Raw genomic sequence first — 20,470 nt, 5'->3', positions numbered from 1 at the left:
TTTTAGTTTCACTTCCTTTTCAGATGTATAACCAATTGTATTTGCTCTACTTATTAAATGGAAACTTTTCCTACTGAAGTTAGATAAAGTAGATATATATTAGTATATATAGATATATCTCCTTTATTTCTGGATCTATTCTGGATTCTTAATTCTTTTCCATTGTGAATTTTATTTGTGGTACTGTTAATACCAGAATAATTTAATTAAAATGATTTTATATCATTGCTTGATATCTAAAAGAACAAGTTTCCCATGTTTGTTTGTTTTTCCCCAAAATATTTTCTGGCTACTCTCAGGCATCCATTTGTACATATAGTTCCAGATCTTTTTTCCTAATTTCAAAAATATTCTTTTATAGTGTTTTTATGACAAATGACATTTTGTGATACTAAATCCTCCCATGCAAACATACAGGATGTTTCCCCATCTTTATTTATTTTATGTTACTGCATTTCTTGCATTTTTTCTTTTGCTTAGTTTTGATTTGATAGTTTCTACTAACTTTTTTCTTCTTGATAATTTGAAAGTCCTAATTCATATTCATTAAGGATTATTCCCTTGCTCCTGAATTGAAAATCAAGTATCTATTTCTCTACTACTCTTTGATAACGAAGTAACAGCTATTTCCTTAAGCAAGACCTTCCTTTTCCCAAAGCATCACCCCTCAGCTATTAAAATGAGAGCCTTAGAACACTTTCATCTCCTCCCATCTTTCTCTCTTCCCCCATCATCCTTAGGGAAGCGGTCTTTGGAACGCTTTTCTTTACCTTGTATTACCAGCTTTTGCTAAAATAATTAAATAATTCAAGATTTCCCCTTACTAATTGTCTCTTCTGTTTTAAAAGTCTTCTTTACCATTTACATTGAGCATACCAGGTAATCATTATCTCTTTTAATATACAAATATTAGAAAGTCCAGTCCTCATTATCTTTTTCTCATCTCTCCCAATCTTTTTCTTTAGTGTATTTTCCTAGTAAACTCTGAATTTTAGTATAGTAGAATTCTAGTATAGCATCCAAAAGGCATTAAATTTGAGATACACTCTTCAATGCCGCATTATGCAATAACAGTCCTGGCGCCTCACAACAATCAGCACAGTGGATGTAGGGGAACATGTTAGTTGACAATGGAATAGTTCAATCATAAGACTGGTGATACATTGAACATTTGTGCTGTGCTCCACCTGAAGCTGGGTTGTATAGCTTTTTCAGGATGACAGTGCATCCATCGAATACACTCACTATTATTGGAGCTAATTATTACTTGCGATAAAAGACCCATGTGACCAGAATTAGATCTAGGTAAAATAAATGTCTCAGAAAACTCATCTTTGGTATTGTACATGTCCTTCCAGATGCCCAATCTGTATGCTATTCTTACCTGGAAGACAAAAATCTCTACTAAATTTTACATTTGACTTAGGGTCGTGGACACACAATGCAATAAACAGATCCATGTATCATAGAAATGTACACCTAAAACATATAATCTTACTAACCAATGTCAACCCAATAAATTTAATAAAATTAAAAAATTAAGAAATAAATCATACATTTTAAAGTGTTTTGAATATTTTAGAGAACTGTAAATTAGAACATGGTATTTTTGTGTAGCTGGGGTTAATCTCATTAAGTATATATCATTTTGGGACATTATTAATTCACTCCTAATACTTACCAGGTCTGACCTTTACCAGGTTTATTCTTCTAGATATTTTACTTCAATTAGCAATCTCAGACTAATTTTTTTTTAGTTACATTTATCTATAGGCTTCCTTGTTTTAATAAAAAATTTGCTTAGGTTGTTCTATTGGTTTTCAGGCATATCAAAATTATTTTTAAAAGGCTAATGTTAATAGTTGCATTGCTATTTCCCAGATTCTAAAACTTTATTAAAAATAAGTCTCTTTTCACAAGCAGCAGTTCTTATTTTCAGTGCATGTGCTACTTTAAGAGAAAATGTTATCCTTTCACCTGAAAACTAAAGGTTATAAAAAAAAGTTATTTCTACTAAAATGATTCTTTTGCTAAACTTATTGAAAGTGACTTTTAGTTTGCATTTTTCATTAATCTTTTTCAAAGAGAAATCAAATCGTGGTGTTGATTCTGGATGACTCATGCACCATTCTTTCCAAATTCCCCAGGTGTTAAAAGTTGAGTGGGTTTTAAATTAACAAGTATCAGCCAAATATGTAATCTGAGGACTGAAAAGTTAAGTGGATGCACATATTGAGAGCATTTCTCTACTGGGATATATGATATTCTAATGAAGCAATTTACAAAAACATATAAAACTCTGTCAGGGCAACCTTGATATGAAGGATCATCACATAAATGCCATGGTAGAAACAAGGAGACAATAATAATAGCTATTAGAACAATTCTGTTGGCATTATATAACAATGGAAAGGCAAGAAGCCCTTTCATTAGAAAATATATCTTTTTTCTTGCAATTATTAAGCCCCGGGCTTGTTTTTGCTGCTGTTGCTAAGCAGAGTAGCCTGCCAGATAAATGATGATGAAGACATAAAATAAAACAAAATATTTTACTCAAAACTCAGAGAATTGGGAATAGTGTGTGTTAGGAGGGGAGTGGGAGTAAGGTAGAAGGAAAGAAATAACAAGGAAATACATAAGGGCGAAAAAATAATTATACAGTTATTAATTCACTCTGAAATTCCAGATGACTCACTTTCAAATCAACAATTATTTCATTGTTTTCTTTAGGTCCTTTCAGTTTCTTTTCTTTTTCTTGTTTTCCTTTTGGAGTAATACACCTATGAATTGTCTCACTATGACTTACCTAAAGGAAAAATCGTAACTGTAAAAAGTTAAATAAGCAAGAATGGGTAAACCACTATTTTCCATTCCAACAAGTTAGTATATGAAGATGCAGTTTTGTATAGAGGGCCATTAGCAACCATCCTTCTTTTTACTATTATTGCAAATTTCAGGGTTATTATCCAAGTAGTACTGCAAAAGAGGTACTAGTATATGACTGAAGAGTTGATCCTGGTTAAAATATGCCTGCCTGCCTGCCTGCATATCATCCATCCATCCGTCCACCCACCCATACACCGACCTACCGATCTATCTGGAACTTAGTGACCTCCCTCGCAGGCTGATGTTTGGGGCGAATTGTCATTACAGGAACAATGCCCTCAACAATAGTACACAATTCAAAGAATCAAGGCACGAGGCTCTTTAGAAAGGCAACTGCTGCCAGCAGCAGCAGCAGCCCTGTTTTGCCAAGTAATTCTGAGAACTTCAGCAGCAAAAAGAAAAAAAAGATGAATTCCCTTCCTAACGACTCAAAAGGAGTGTTTAATGACCTCAGAGCCTCTCTTAGAATCTCTTAGATATTTCACTGAAGAAGCTACCCTAATCTCCTTAACATGAATTATTAGAGTTTAGTTATTTTTTTAAATCGCTATCTTTCCCTACAGTTTAAACAAAAGAAAAGTTTAACTTCTCATTCAAATAAAAGAAACCATATGCTATCTAACTGACAGGGAAGGAAGTGTATGGTAATGGAGAAGAGCACACAATAAACAGGAACCGGAAGATCTAGGTTTCAGCTAGTTCTATTTTAGCACAAGCATTTATTTAACCCTTCTCTTGATTTTTTCAGGTTTAGATGGCTGATCTACCTCCAGGGAGTTAAGAAATTGGTAAGCTTTAAATATCTTAGTAATAATTCTATAATAAAATTCATGACAGCAGACAGATATTAATATATCTCCCTAACTTTTGAGAAAAGGGTATAGTTATTTCTTAACTAAAATTTTGAAGGGCAAAGCTTTCTCCACAAGATAGCACTTTGCAATATTATTGGTAGTTGTTACTTTAACTTGCCTCACTAGTTTTTTTATTTTGTACCATGGTAACTAAGTTTTAGTTTTCAGACCATTGCACAGCACTCAGAACCAGGACTCATGTCACAGTGTAGCAGAAGTACACAGCTAATACTGTGCACTTCTGATATTTTTGTATTTCTAAAAGTACAACATATAATTTCCTTGGAAAATTGAGAAGGTATGCTTATGTCCCTTTAATGCCCCTATTACAAGCAACAGTGAGGTGCTCCCTCACCCACCAAAAACTTGAAAATATGATTGTTTCTATTTGTGTTAAACTAACATAATAGTTAATATTCCTTAACATACTCTGTTCAATTTATATACACCAAGTAATCTTCTCAACAAGAATTAAGCTTTTCAGGAACATCCTTATTATAAACTCATATCAACATAATATACATCTATTATGTTCCAGGCACTGTTTTAAGTACTCTGTGGGTACTACCTGACACACTCTTCCTAGCTCTACGAGATAAGTACTGTTATCATACCCATCTATGACAGAAGTAAGGTATATAGAGGCTGAACAACTGCACAAGGTCACACAGGCAGTTAAGTCATAGAGCTAGCAATCAAAGCTGGGTAATTGGCCTCAAAACCAGTAATACTAGGATCCATACATTTCTTATCAGCTACAAATGCAGATTTTTAGACCTGAAAAGCTAAGGCCCAGACACTGGGACCTGGTTAAACTCATTAATGTTGCTCTATGAGGCCTTCTCCATATGTTCTGTCTTGATGACATGCTTCCTATTAAACATCCATGTATTACCTTGAATATTTTGTAAATAGTCTAAACGAAAGTTTACATTTTTTAAAAATTCAAGAACAAATTATCTGTTTGGTGGGCACTTAAAGTTCTTATAACTGTAGAGTACTTAATGTTTTTAACAGAAGAAAATCAGAGAAATGTTTTCCAATTTTTATATTAAAATCAACACGTCCTGAAAATGACTCATCTCAAAAAGAATACATGGAATTTCTAAACATAAGAAAAGTTAATACTCCTGATATTCATGTATGATAGTGGGCCAACCTGGATGAGAAATTATCTTGGGATAAGGTCAGATTTTTGCTCTGGTTTAGTTTGCAATACATAAATAGATGTCAACAGGCGCCAACTGTTTAGCCTATGATCTAACACTCTGTCCTATTTTTAAAATCCTTAAAGAGCTGACTACCATTCGAAAGCCAGAAGAGTTATGCCCAGTTAACCAACAATGCCATTTTTGTTGTTGTTGATTCCATAAGAGCTCTCTTATCCCAGCAATACAAATAAAACAGAATTAAGTTTTCTTAAAAAATAATGACTAGCCCTGGGCAGTGTGGCTTGGTTGGTTTTGGAGCGCCATCCTGTGCACTTAAAGTCATGGGTTAGAAGCCTGGTAAGGGCATAAACTTAGGTCATGGGCTCAGTCCCTAGTCAGGGCACATACAGGAGGCAACTGATCAATGTTTCTCTCTCTTTCTCTTATAGTCGATAAATGTATCCTCAAGTGGGGATTAAAATAAATAAATAAATAACGACTGAATGGGGCTAAATTGATAACATGATTGAGTAATGCTTTTATGGAACTTGAAGAATTTGGAATATTTCAACTAAGCAGTTAAAATAAAATACCCTTTAAATTATATTAGATTTAAAGAAATTTGATATAATTGGGAAAAGTTAGAAAAGACAGGATCACAAAAGACTTTGTCACATTCTTTATTCCCAAAAGAATGGATCTTCAGAACAAAATAACTTTAGAAATTCATTTGTGTTTAGTTATCAACATATGTTAATGATACTGTTAATAAATACTCAGTTTTCCAGAAAGAAGATCAAATTCTATTATGGTATCATTCCCTGGCCAACCAGAACTCCATGGTTTTAAATAAATGAACTTTACCCACACCTTTTATAAATCAACATTCAGGGTTGTTGTAAAACTTTGTTTTGCTTCTCCTTACTGGAGGCAGAAAGAGCTACCACGGTGCTAGGATTTCAACTTGGAGACTTTCCTTTCAAATGACATCTATACTCCTACCTCCCCAGATGCATTTCTTTTTAGGCAGCCCAAATCATCACTCATCATCTCAAGGCTGATAAAACTGAAGCTCATAACACTTACATTAATTTTCGTTGTTTCTAGAATATCTAGAAGGTGAGTAAAAATAGGCATTTGACGCCTTAGTATATATTAAGGTTTTGGCTGCCATTTCTTTAAATACACTGACAGTAAGATGTTTCACGAAAAAGTAAATTATATCAAACTTAAATGCTCTTCTAAAGATGATAGGCTATAAATAATGTTTTATTAGGTACCCAAGGAATCTTTAAAGTCAGCTAGAATAAAAAAATAGACTGCTCCTTTTATGGTCAATTATTGGAAACTACATTGGCAACACTTTGCAATGTGTTTACACTTCATAGTCAAAATTTATTACTAATTAACTTGCTAAATGGAATGAAAAGTTCAATACACAGTTGGAAATTTCTTTTTAAAAAGTTTGGGTTACTTGGGCAAAGAACAGCGATAATGTTCAAACGCCACATCCCTTAACTTTTAGGATGTTTGGTTCTCTAGAATCAACAGTTGTTCATTTTCAATATTATTACAATATGACTTATCATTTTTGAAGAGAAGACCTTTAGAACACATATACATGATATACTAAAAATCCAAGGCCTTGAAATTTCATGCATCATGTGCCTACAAATAAGAAACTAAATGTTAATCTAGTTCAACTTACCTAAAAATGCATAAAGAAAAAACAACCTGCTAACTAACATCCTTGCTAAAAAATAAATCATCATAAATCATAGGTGAAAGTATAATGTTTCTCTAATCATTTGAAGCAATAATTACAAGGTAAAAAACCAATCCAGTCCAGAAGAGAAATAACACAAATATGAGCCAGTTATATTTTAGGCATAAGTCACAAATGTATTTCTTTTTATTGTTATTAAAGTTTTTTCCAATGTATTTCAGTCACTGAAGCATTTTAATTTAACTTTATTTTATTCCACTGTTAGCCATAGTTTGAGCCCTACACACTCCCTTCCCTTTCACCTCAAAGGGAGCTCCTTTATAAGTAGCCACACACTCAGCATTAGTGTAAAGATGAGGCTGGATCTGCTCCCAGATCTTCTTCTTAGGATTCAACTCCTTGTCTGGTTCTCCTGTTGGGGAAAAATAAAATTATATAGCTAACACATTAAATAAATTGTCCATAGACATTTCTAGTGAATTGTCTTGCAGTACTTTCTGATCTTTAGACCTGATCAGAATTTCACCATTTACTGTTAACATTTATTTTTATGACATTGGGATTTTATAATCTTGATTGGTAAAATACATTTTGTCATTTCCTTACAAATATTAAAGATATTGTTTTCACTCTTTTAAAAAGGATTGTATTTATTTTTAGAGAGAGGGAAAGGAAGGGAGAAAGAGAGGGAGAGAAACATCGATGTGTGAGAAAAACATAGATTGGTTGCCTCCTACATGCTACATGGGGACCTGGCCCACAACCCAGGCATGTGCCCTGAGTGGGAATGGAACCACAGACCCTTCAGTTTGCAAGCCAGCACTCAATCTACTGAGCCACACCAACCAGGGCTATTTTTATTCTTATAATAAATATTTTACAAGTAATATAGTTCAATGAATTTATTCTATAAATTTGAAATAAAAATATAAGGTATTCTTTAAAAATTTTGTGTGCAATTAAGAGTATAATTTCATGTGATATATTTTTACATGTGGCAGAAGCAGTGTATGCTTTACTATACATTTCATCATACAAAATAAATGACTAGATTGCTGCTATAGTGCTTAAAGATTTCTTATAAATACTAGAGAATGGCCTAAATGTTGGGATTACCTACCTAAATATAACTATTTTGGGTCTCATCTGCTACCCATTCCATTTGGTGAGATGGAAAGTCAGAGTGGTAGTGAAAGACAAAGACTAGCATTTTCTAAGAACACGAATTTACACATATGTTGTTGCATGCAATTCACACAACAACATTGATTCTAATTTTAAATATAAAGAAACTGGGGCTCGGAGAAGATCAGTTGTTCAAAGACACACAATCAACAACTGAAGTCAGGTTTTGACACCAAAGCTGCTGTTCCGCTAGTACAACACCTTGCCTTATAATAAACTATGCTTTAGAAAAGAAGTAACATTCTGACATGTGGATAATGCCCCATCCCTTCTCTTCATAGTAACTCACTATAAAGCTTACAATCAATAAAAAACAAATGAACTGTAGAATATATGTGTCTAGGCTTAACGACAACCAATATACCAAGCAATGAATGATAAGGAAGTAGTGAGCAAATTTTAATTTAACAGCATTTTAATACCTGGGGATATTCAATAACATTTAGAATGAAGAATAAGTTCAAGAAACAATAAAAAAGTAATGTACCTCTTAAGCATTAACTTCAGATGAAAAATGATTGTCCTGGAAGTAATAAAAATACTACTGAAGTATAATTCAATACTGACAGAAATATAACTTTATACATCGCTTTTTAACTGACTCCCAAGTTGAAGTCTCTTGGAATTACTTTAAAAAGAATCTTTTAAACATTATTGGAACTAAAGTCTATATTCTGATTACATCTTATTATCTAGTGTTTATTCTCTGCTCACACATACATAGGCATAACAAAACTGAGTAAATTGGTTGGCCATGGTAGCTCTGTTCTTTATTAGCTCTTCACAAACTGGCATAAAATTGGCAAGGACATACAAAACTGTCCCCTGATATGTGGGTTTTCAAAAATGACAGAAGTTGATGTATTTATAGTAAAAGAACATGCAATGAAACTAAAACTGAAACATTGATTATGAAAGTGAGGACTTCTTTTACTCCTTTAAGAGCATTAGATTGGACATTAATTTTATTAATTAATAAAAATAGAAAAATATCAATATATTAAGTATCTAATAAAATATTTTTATTTTTTGTTCCTAAACATTCCTAATCTAAGAGCATAATCCTACTTTGTCCTCAAATCATGTGGAGAAGTGAAGCTACTGTTCAGGGAGACCTGAATACTAACCCTGAATTCTGCCCACTCAAAAAGAGATGCTCCCTAACTTATAATGAATTAATTTAAGAAACAGAGTGTCCCAGATTTGTGCAAAAGCTTCTTATAAAGAGCATAGATTGTGTAGTAAATTTTTGCTGAATGCACACATTAAGCTCCAAGTACAAAAAGCTGTGGTGCAGCAGAAGATTAAGCCTCTCAGACCTAGGAAGATATTGAAATGTATAGCAAATAACAGTCATTATACATCACACATATAGTGCTTATTACGTGGCAGTCACTGCACTAAGTGCTTTTCATATATTTACTTATTTAACTCTCTCAGTACACTATATAAAAATGATTTATTATCCCCAATTTATAGAGGAGGAAATTAAGGCATGAAAGTTACAACTAAGAACTTAAAAAACTAGGCAGGTAGCCACGTGTTTCAAAAGTTAAACCTCCTAAAACACACATGAAATAAATACCATTCAAAACCCCTTCTCATTAAAACAAACAAACAAACAAAAACCCTAATATAGATGAAAAAGCTGGGGCTCAGGAAGGTTCATTCCTAGGTCACCAAGCCCTTGTGCACATATGGAGCCAAGATCTGAAAGTTTTAAACTTCTTATATAAAACTGTAATAATTTTCAAGGAATAAAGATTTGAACTAAAAATAAACTAGAAATAAGGGGAACCTCCAAACATAACCGATGTCTTTTAGCACACAAGCATCAATACCTGTATCACTCTGAATGTAGTTCCTAGACTTGAACAAAAATGAAACAATGACTTGGACAACTAAAATTTGAGATTATAATCACTGAATATAAATCAGAATTGATAATCTTGGATGCAGTATTAACCTTCTGGCTTAGCGAGCATGTTTCTGAATAATATACTATTTGGTAGGGTATAAAGCTAGTTGAAAAGTTTAAATCACCTCCCATGGGAAACATACCTGATATTTAAAACAATTTTTTAATGACTATATTTTTCAGAGAAGTCTTTCATCATTCCTGTGTGTTATATCCATCTACTAAATCTTATTCTTCTAATTTTCTTTCCTATCTTAACTGCCCTCCCTCCTTTGGCATTGCTATGCAAAGAAGGTAAAGGATGATATCAATAAAAATTCTTCAAGCTAAAAACTGCAGAGCCTCTGAAACTGTTAAACACATGCCAATAATCACCATTTGGAAATGGTTACACATGTTGTAAGAGAACTAATCATTTAGAGATTATTTTAGGCCAACTCATTCTAAACAAAACACATAGGGAATAAGAACTAGTTCAAGACGAGTTTGTACAGATGTGAAAAGTTGTGACCACCTCCTCCACCTTCTCAGCAGTTAAAACCTACAAAAAGCAATAAATACAGATTCCAGAGTCCCAGGCATTCACAAGTCTGAAGTAAGAACCAGAGACTTCATTGGGCCGTTATTCTGCATAGAATGCTCACTGATCATCAGCTTCTTTCTGATATCTACCACAGCATTAAAAGCCTAGCACTAACTCAATTAATTTGTTTGATTAACTGAGTTTCTGCACTTTAACAATTATAACTATTGCCACTTGTGGCACAAAAACCGAAGTATAACTTAGCAAGTAGGGAGTCAATTAATTTTACAAAGCTTATCAACAGGGGAACATGGTTTGGTGGCAGACAGAAATGATATTGCAGTAATGAAAGTAGATACTTAGGCCTGCTCTCAAATACTGTTCTTTTTTTTTCTTTTTGACGTATTTTACTGGTATGTTTCTTTTTATTTATTCATTAACCAATTTATTTAGCTCCTACTCTATGCCAGGCATTTTTCTAGATGACAGGGATATAGCAGTGAGTAAGAACAAAAAAGATTTCATGATGCTTACATCTGTGTGAACAGACATTAAATAATGTACAGTAAATTAGATGGTGATGTTTTGGAGAAAAATCTGAACATGATAAGTAATGGAGCTATCTCAGGAAAGAGCCAGTGGCTCAAATGAAGCAAATGAAGAATTAAGAGTCTGTGCAGTGAATGAGATAATGGGAATCCACTGTAATGAGGAGGCTTGTACGCTGGGTCAAATGCAAAGCTTTTGAGCAAAGAAGTAATATAATGTGACCTAAATCACTCTACTTATTATAATTGAAAATAGGAAAAGGGCAAGGGCAAAAGCAGGGAGATCAGTCAGGCTTTTGCAATGATCTAGATAAGGGATGTTGGTGCCAAGACCAAAGTTGTGGTGGAGATAATGAGAATGATTCTGGGTATGTTCAGAAGGGACACCCGCTGTTATTTTCTGAAGGAGAAGCTGCATGAGAAAATAAATAACAGTTGAAAGAATGGCATTCCAGTGAGATGACATGGAAAATACTAAGGAAAAAAGGGCACTCTAGGGGGATGACTGGGATATGTATTCTCCCTGCGGACATGTTAGTGAAGTCTATTAGACAGCTAGATAAGTAATTGGATAAAATAGCCAGGGAATAATGTGGAGAAGAGGACAAAGAGGAGGGAAGGTAGGGTTAAGGGTGGGGAGGAGTCAAAAAGGGGTCTGGGGCACTCCAATGTTAAGAGGTGATGAGGTGATGGAGGTAAGGAAGAATCAGCAAAGGAGAGGAAAAGGAGAGCTGAGGAAGCAGGAAGACCACCAGGAAGGAGTGATGCCAGATGTCAGGTCAATTAAGAAAAGAACTAAGAACAAGCCACGGTTATTTAGCTACAGAGAGTAATTAGGAATCTTGACCACAGCAGTTCTGGTGGAACATGGTAGAGAGAAATTTAATTGAAATGGGTTTTGAGAGAAGAATCAAATACACACAGTAAATGGATCCAAATGTGAAACTCTCTTACATATGACACAGACTTTACACTTAACCATTAACTTAGGTTTATTAATAAGACTCAGTATCAACAGAAATAAGTATGGTCTTGGAGGTTAAAATTCTGAATACAAATTTTCATTTACTTTTAGAGCAAAATCGGTGCATTTTCTATAAAAGGCTGCCGTTGCCTTTGTCTCCTAGCTATAATACTATTTTCAAGTTATTTTTACTTGGTGCTTTAGGGACCAGTTATACATTTAAATAATAAAATTTATAGCTTCACACATTCAGGATTAAAAAAAGTATTGAGTGGGGATGGTTTTTAGCCATTGTTATAAAAATATTACTTGGCATCTTCTAAACTCTATGGAAGTTTTCAGTTCTGTAGTTAAAGAAAAAAGTTGTTAAGTGTAAAAACCTTTCCAAGGCCAAACAGCAATGGAAAGGTTTGAGTCCCAATTGTAATTTCTATACCACACTTAATATATATATATCATGAAGTATAAATCTCTAGACACTGAGCACATCAAGTGAACATCAAAATGTACTAGCAGACACCTTAAGCTTTAAAATGCAAAACAGATGCACTGATAAATCACAGCTCTCTCTGGAAAAAGGAAAAATAAAACTAATGGTGTGTTGTGTAGTATTAACTGTTATTTCCTTTCAGATTAACTGCTACAGAAGCAGTAACTGATGTGGAACCATAAGCAAGATAAATATTAACAGACCTCATATCTCAAAATTTATCAATTATTCAATTCTGTTTGGCTTGGGTAAGCCTATTGTAAGTGATAAGAAAATAGTTCAAGGATGTGGCTGGGGGAGGGAGGGAAAGGGAAGAAAAGTGGAAACAACTGTTAACAGTTTAAACAATAATAAAAAATAATAATAATGAAAAGAAAATAATTCAAGCAACCTCATGAGCCATTTTAAAGTTAGGTTTTCCCTTCTTTCACTTTTAAATTAAAAAATTTTTTTTTTTTTACTTTCTCCATATATTCATGTGCTAAGGCACAAGGGGAAACTATAAATTTAGAAGAAATATTAGTCTTTGGAAGAATGTAAGTATAAACATATAAAAAGCCAAACTCAGAGACTAAAAATATAGTAAAGGCAAGAAATCCATATACAGCCATTATCGTCTCTAGTGCTAAATCACTGAGTAAAACTTACTTTCAATTTACTCAACAGAAACATCCAGATAATAACAAGTGATTCAACTGCTGAAATATTTACCTGTTAATTCTATGAGGTAAGGGAATGAAAGCTGTCACAGAAATAAAAGAACTATATACCTTCATTAATAAACTAGTCCACATGAATTCATAGCAAGCAACATCAACAATCAAAAATGCTATAGTATTAGAGATTCAGGCACATCTACTGTTGGATCCTTCTACTTACTCTACATAATCTTAAGCAAGTAACTAAATTGTGTCAGGCCTCAGTTTATAAACATATAAAATAATGGGTTAAAGTAGATGATTTATTCCATTTCTAAATGCGAGACTCTACAATTTACATCAAAAACTTAAAAAGTGTACTAAATCTTAAGTATTTAAATTAAAAAAAGATGGCAAATGTTAAACTGGAAAAGTAAACTAATATTTGTCTTTTTTTCCAATGCATGCTCCATATTAAAGGAAAAGCTCACCTTTATTGTTTTCTATTCCAAGTTGTGCGTAGGTCTTCTAAATAGAATTTTAGGTGTCAAATATACACATGATTGCACTTACCCCAAAATATGAGGTTTGGGGAACTGTTTTGATATTGTGGTAGAAGAGTGGTGATCGTATGCTCCTTAGAGTCTAAAGTCATCATGCTCCTTTGAGAAATGATTTAGACTGGCATTTTCCCAAAACCCAATTTCTCAAAAAAAGCACAGACCATTATGGTTTCAACCAAGGTTCAAGACATACACAGGCATTCAAAGTCACACATACTTGTTAAACAAACCCTGTATTTTTTAGATTAGTCTAGTTTTTATTAGGTGGGGGGAGCTTAGTTTCAAGAAAATTAACCTATGTTTTCATCCACATTTTCTGTTATCCCAATGTTAAAATTCTTTATATTCTAATATTTCATCAAACATAATTAATTAACACAAGATTAAAAAAACAGGCCTACATAATCACATCAGCCTGGCTATTACATTAAAACTCAGATCGTTCTACAAATGTCTCCAAATCAATTCTGACTTTTAAACCTAATTCTGCTTGTTACTCTACTTTATTCCTGCTTTTCCCATTTTTCTAGTCAAATAAACATACTTTAAATAAATGCAGTCTGTTCATTTCTGTTATCCTCCTATAATGTTCTCCTTCAATGAAAGAAAAATTTATTCTACATCTGCCCATCATCCTTTCTCTTCTGCTTTAAAAAAGACCTATCTGAAGAAACTTACTCTTTCATTATAAAGCCTAATCTGTCCCAGGAGCATTTTACTGAGGAAAACAAGCAATATGTAATGAAAACTTACTTTTAAATTATTAAAATAAATATGAATTTTAACTTACAGATTTTCTCTATGTCTTAAAGTCAAATAAGAGCATATATAAGTATATTATTAGTTGAACGCTTTTCTCCCATGTCTGAACTTCTCTTCATACTTCTGGGTTGCATTCTGAGATAAACTATAGCTTAAATGATTTTGCAGCACATTAATTTGTTTTATATCCATATCACATTCTCCTGTTGTGTAGGGATTATATTTAGTATTTTAACTAAAGCAAAAACTGGTGTTTTATGTAATTTGTACAATCATGAGGAAGCGGATGGTTAGATGTTTGTGCTCACTATGTCATCTTAAGCCAATAGCAATAATCTCAAAAATCATGGTCATTTAGTGTAAAGAATTGTGAATCATACACAGGATTGCTTTTAAACTTAAACATTACAAGTATTAACTCTGTGAACAATAATTCCTACACAATTTTAAATAATAACTAATACTTACCAGGAAAAGCATCAAAAGTAATTCTGTCACCAGGAACAGACCCATTAGGAGGTGCCAAGATTTCAATTTTCTCTGGTGAACTAGCACACATCACCATTGCTTGAGATAGCACTCCCCTCATCTTTGCAGGTTTTAGGTTACAAAGTAAAATCACCATCCGATTTTGCATCTGTGTGAAAAACAAACAGGTGATTAAGATGTATAGAATTTGGAGTGATTATACCTAGAATACATTAAGGTACATCTAATACGCTAAGTATCAAATGTTCTGATTTTGAGGATGTACCTCTATCTCTGTGTATCCAAAATCATTTATTGGTATTATAAAGCCTTATAGAAAGATGAAAAAAGAGTTCTACAATAAGTGAGTAAGAAAGAAAAACTTTAAAAAACAAAACAAAACAAGGATAGTTTAAGGGGCCTCTGAGGAAAAATCAAACACACTAACATTCTCATTATAGGAATTTCAGAAAGAGAAAACAAGGTCAGAGAGCTTATTTGAAAAAAATAATGGCTGAAAACCTTTGTTAATCTGGGGTAGGAAACAGATACCCAGGTCTAAACAAGTTGAACTGAAAGACACCTACACAAATACGTACTGTAGTTAAAATAGCTAAAGTTAAAAAGAGAGTCTTAAAAGCAGCAAGAGGAAAACAACTAGTCATATACAAGGAAAACACCATAAGGCTATTAGATTTTTCAGCAGAAACTTTGCAGGCCAGAGGGAGGTAGCAGAATATTTTTAAAGTGCTGAAAGGAAGGATCCTACAACCAAGAATACTCTACCCCAAAATGTTATCATTCAAAATTGAAGGAAGAAGTTTCCCAGACAAAATAAATAAATAAAGGCTTTCATTCTAACAAAACCACCTTTGTAAGATTTGTTATAGGGTCTTCATTAAGCAGGGGGAAAAGCCCACAGTTCAGGAAAAAAAAGATATACATGAAAGAAAAGATCCTACAGGTAAAAGCAAATACATAGTAAAGAAATGCAGTGCATCAGCCACTTAAAAGCTAATACAAAGGTTAAAAGCCAAAAGTAACAAAATCAAATGTACATATGATAAGTAGCTAAGGATAAACAAAAATATCTAAAATGAGTCAAAACCAGCGTGGAGAGGGGATTAAAAACAGAGTATTTTTAGAATGTCTTGAATTAAAGGCCTATCAGCTTAAAATAGACTGCTATAAATATAGGTTGATATCTATGGGAAAAACAAACCAAACACACAAAAGATACACAAAAAAATAAAGAGAAAGAAATCCAAATATAACACTAAAGAAAACTAGCAAACCACAAGGGAAGAAACCAAGAGAAGTAAGGAACAAGAAAGAAGTACAAAAACAACCAAAAACAATTAAGAAGATGGAAATAAGTATATGCCTATAATAATTACTTATTATATAAGTGAATTAAATGCTCCAATTAAAAAGGCACAGGGTGACTGAATGGATTAAAAAAGAATAAGACTCATTAGTATATTGCCTATAAGAGACTCTTCAGCAGGGAATGAAAAGAGAAGAGTTGGAATAAAGAGCTAGAATAGCAATTCTCCTATCAGACAAAATAAGACTTTAAAACGAAGACCAAAAACAAAAACAAAAAAACAGACAAAGAATGGCATAACATAATAATAAAAGGGTCAGTACAAGAAGAGAGTATAACATAAGTAAATATTTACACACCCAACATAGGAGCACCTAAATATATTAGTTAAATATTAACAGTCATAGAGACTTCCAGTCAAGATGGAGGCGTAGGTAAACATGGTTCGCCTCCTCACACAACCACAGCAAAAATTACAACTAAACTACTAAACAACTATTACCCAGAATTGTCAGAGAACCAAGCTGTATGGAAGTGAGACAACCAAGGAATTAAAGAAGTCACATTCATTCAAGCAGGTAGGAGGGGCAGAGACATGGAGACTTGGAAGGTGCAGTTCCACACCCACACGTGGTAAATAAAAATCGGGAAGGATAAATTGGGAGCAAGGGATTTGGCCCAACACCAGGCCTCCCAGCCCATGGTTCCTGTGCCAGGAAGATAAGTCCTCAAAACTTCAGGTGGGCGACAGCTTCCTCACTGACAAAACTCCAGAGGCCAGGCAGCAGCCAATGATCCTTTTCTGAGCCCTCTTGCACACAGAGCCACAGAGCAGAGACACCATATCTGAAACTCCATCAACATGGTTCACACAGGTTGCCTTGCCCAGGTGATTACCTAAGGCTCTGCCCCACCCAATTTATGGGTGCCCTTTTTTATGTTAGGCCATGCTGCTAAGACAGGGAGTCAAAGCTGCTTTACATAATATATAGAAACAAACACAGGGAGGCTGCCAAATTGAGGAGACAAAGAAATATGGCCCAAATAAAAGAACAGAACAAAACTCGAGAAAAAGAACTAAACAAAATGGAGATAAGCAATCTATCAGATGCAGAGTTCAAAACACTGATCATTAGGATGCTCAATGAACTAACTGGGTACTTCAAAAGCATAAAAAAGACCCAGGAAGAAATGAAGGTTACACTAAGTGAAGTAAAGAAAAATTAACAGGGAACCAACAGTGGAGTGGATGAAGCTGAGAATCAAATCAATGATTTGGAACATAAGGAAGAAAAAAACATTCAATCTGAATAGCAAGTAGAAAAAAAGAATCCAAAAACAAAAATGAGGATAGGATAAGGAGTCTCTGGGACCACTTCAAATGTACCAACATTCAAATCATGAAGGTGCTGGAAGAAGAAGAGAAAGAACAAGATTTGAAAACTTATTTGAAAAAATAATGAAAGAAAACTTCCTTCATTTGGTGAAAAAAAAGACATACAAGTTGAGAAAGCAGAGTCCCCAACAAGATGGACCTGAAGAGGACCACACCAATACACATCATAATTAAAATGCCAAAGGTTATAAAGATAAAAATAATCTTAAAAGCAGCAAGAGAAAAGCAGTTACCTGATAAGGCGCTCCCATTAAGACTGTCAGCTGATTCCTCAAAAGAAACTTTGCAGGCTAAAAGCAAGGACCTACAACTTAGATTACTCTATCCAGCAAAGCTATTGTTTAGAATCAAAGGGTGATAAAGAGCTTCCTAGACACGGTAAAGCTAAAGGAGTTCATCATCACCAAGGCATTATTACATGAAATGTTAAACTTATTTAAGAAAAAGAAGATCAAAACTATGAATACTAAAATGGCAATAAATTCACAACTATCAACAACTGAATCTAAAAAACAAACTGAGCAAACAAGTAGAACAGAAACAGAATCATAGATACAGAGAGTATTTAGATGGTTATCAGCTGGGAGGGCAAAGGGGGAGAATGGGGGAAAGGTGGAGGGATTAAGAAGCATAATTGGTAGATACAGAATAGTTAGGGGGAGATTAAGAACAGTATTGGAAATGGAGTAGCCAGAGATCTTATATATGCATGAGCCATGGAAATAAACTATGGTGGAGGATTGCCAGAGGCAATGGGGGATACTGCGTGCAGGGGGGCAAATGAGGAAATATTAGGACAACTTTAATAGCATAAACAATAAAATGTATCTAAAAAATTAATAGGCAAAAGGAAGAAATTGACAGTATCGCATATTAGGGTACTTCATTACCTCACTTACACAGGCAGATAGATCATCCAAACAGATAATAGGAAAACATTGGTCTTAAATGACATATGAGATCAGATGGACTTAAAGAAAATTTACCCAACATTTCATCCAAAAATTGAAGAATACACATTCAAGTGCCCATGGAACATCTTCCAGAACAGATCATATGTTAGGCCACAAATCAAGTCTCAAAAAATTCATGATAAGTGTTATAGCAAGTATCTTTTCTACACATAATGGTGTGAAACTAGAAATGAACTATAAAAAGAAAAATGAAAAAAAACACAAACATGTGGAGACAAAGCAACATGCTACTAAACGACCAAAGAAAAATTAAAGAGGAAATTTTAAAATATTGAGACAAATAAAAATAGAAATGAAGCTCTCCTGACTCCATGGGATGAACAAAATCAGTTCTAAGAAGGAAGCTCATAGAAATTAAGGCCTACCTCAAGAAACAAGAAAAATCCCAACAGACAATCTAAATTTACACCCAAAGAACTAGAAAAAGAACAAACAAAACTGAAAGTCAGTAGAAAGAATAAAATAATAAGGATCGGAACAGAACTGGAAAATTAGGGAATAGAATAGATCAGTGAAACTAAGAACTGGTCCTTTAAAAAGCTAAATACAAATGATATATCTTTAGCTAAACTCATAAAGAAAAAGAGAAGGCCCAAGTAAATAGAATCATAAATGAATATGAAGTTACAATTGACACAACAGAAATACAAAGAAGCATGTAAGAATACTATGAACAATTATACATCAGCAAATTGGACAATCTAGAAGAAATGTATAAACTTATAGAAATGTACAAACTTCTAAGTCTGAATCAGTAATAAAAAATAATTCCCCCAAAACATTGAGGTCTGAATAGCTTCAAAGGTGAATTCTGCCGAACATTTAAAGAGGAATTAATACCAATCCTTCTCAAACTATTTCAAAAACTTTCAAGAGGAAGGGATGCTCCCAAACTCATACTACAAGACCAGCATTATCCTGATACTAAAATCAGAAAAGGACTATACAACTAAAAAAAATTACAGGCTATTTCCCTAATAAACACAGATGCAAAAATTCTCAACAAAACCAAATACTAGAAAAACAAGTCCAACCATACATTAATAGGATCATACACCATGATCAAATGAGATTTACTCTGGGGATGTAAAGGTTGTTCAATTATCTACAAAACAATCAATGTTATACATCATATAAACAAAACCAGAAATAAAAATCATATGATCTCAACAGAAGCCAAAAGAAGTATGACAAAATTCCAATATCAATTTATGATGAAAACTCTCAACAAAGTGGATATAAATGAAACATACCTTAACATAATAAAGCCTATATATGACAAATCCATAGCTAACATCATAATTCTACATTGGTAAGCTGAAGGCTTTTCACCTAAGATCATTAAAAGGACAAGATGCCCATTCTCAGCACATTTATTCAACATAGCTACAGCAATCAGACAAGAGATAAAAATAAAAAGGCATGCTAACAGGAAAGAAAGAAGTAAAACCACCACCATCTGCAGATGACATAATGTTATATGCATAAAACCCCAAAGACTGCATAAATTTTAAAATAAGTAAATTCATTAAAATCAAAGGATATAAATACATGATGTTGGAAAAACTAGATATGTGATAAAAAAGTGAACCTGGGCCACTTTCTTATACCATACATTTAAAAAGTCAAAATGGATTAAAAAGGCTTAAATGTTAAGACCCGAAACCATAAACTCCCAGAAGAAAACAGGCAGTAAACACTGACATCACTCACAGCAGTATTTTTGGATATGTTTCCCTGGGCAAGGTCAATAAAAGCAAAAATAAAGTAATAGGACTACATCAAACTAAAAACCTTGCACAGCAAACAAAACCATCAACAAAATGAAAATAGAACTTAACAAATGGGATATCTGCAATGACATTATCTGATACAGAGTTAATATCCAAATACATAAGGAACTCATACAACTCAATATACACAAGAAAACCAAACAATTCAATTAAAAAACGCATAGGTTACCTGAATAGAAATATCTCCAAAACATAGAGATAGAAAACAGGCATATTAAAAGATGCTCAACATCAGGGAAATGCAAATAAAAACCACATGACTTATCGCCTCACACCTGTCAGAATGGCTATTATCAAAAAGTCA

The 20,470-nt window shown here is 33.5% G+C and overlaps 1 protein-coding gene across 2 annotated transcripts in view; it reads right to left on the bottom strand.

The window, feature by feature from the left end:
- Positions 1-6,767: 6,767 nt before the first annotated feature.
- Positions 6,768-20,470, bottom strand: part of AIMP1 (aminoacyl tRNA synthetase complex interacting multifunctional protein 1) — a 37,667-nt gene continuing 23,964 nt past the window's right edge. The window contains exons 6-8 of one of the 2 annotated variants that reach the window (XM_090266385.1): positions 14,677-14,845; positions 8,290-8,325; positions 6,988-7,029 (exon numbers count right to left, since the gene is read on the bottom strand). In XM_090266385.1, the coding sequence (XP_090122511.1) occupies positions 8,306-8,325; positions 14,677-14,845 (189 nt within the window). In that variant the 3' untranslated portion in view covers positions 6,988-7,029; positions 8,290-8,305. Of the gene's footprint in view, positions 7,030-8,289; positions 8,326-14,676; positions 14,846-20,470 lie in introns of both variants that reach the window. The other variant, XM_090266384.1, reaches the window with a different exon arrangement.

This window comes from Furipterus horrens, unplaced genomic scaffold (assembly GCF_987537825.1).
Source record: "Furipterus horrens unplaced genomic scaffold, mFurHor1.1.pri manual_scaffold_2, whole genome shotgun sequence".
In the NCBI taxonomy this organism is placed as follows: domain Eukaryota; kingdom Metazoa; phylum Chordata; class Mammalia; order Chiroptera; family Furipteridae; genus Furipterus; species Furipterus horrens.
This window is presented reverse-complemented; position numbering and strand designations above follow the sequence as displayed.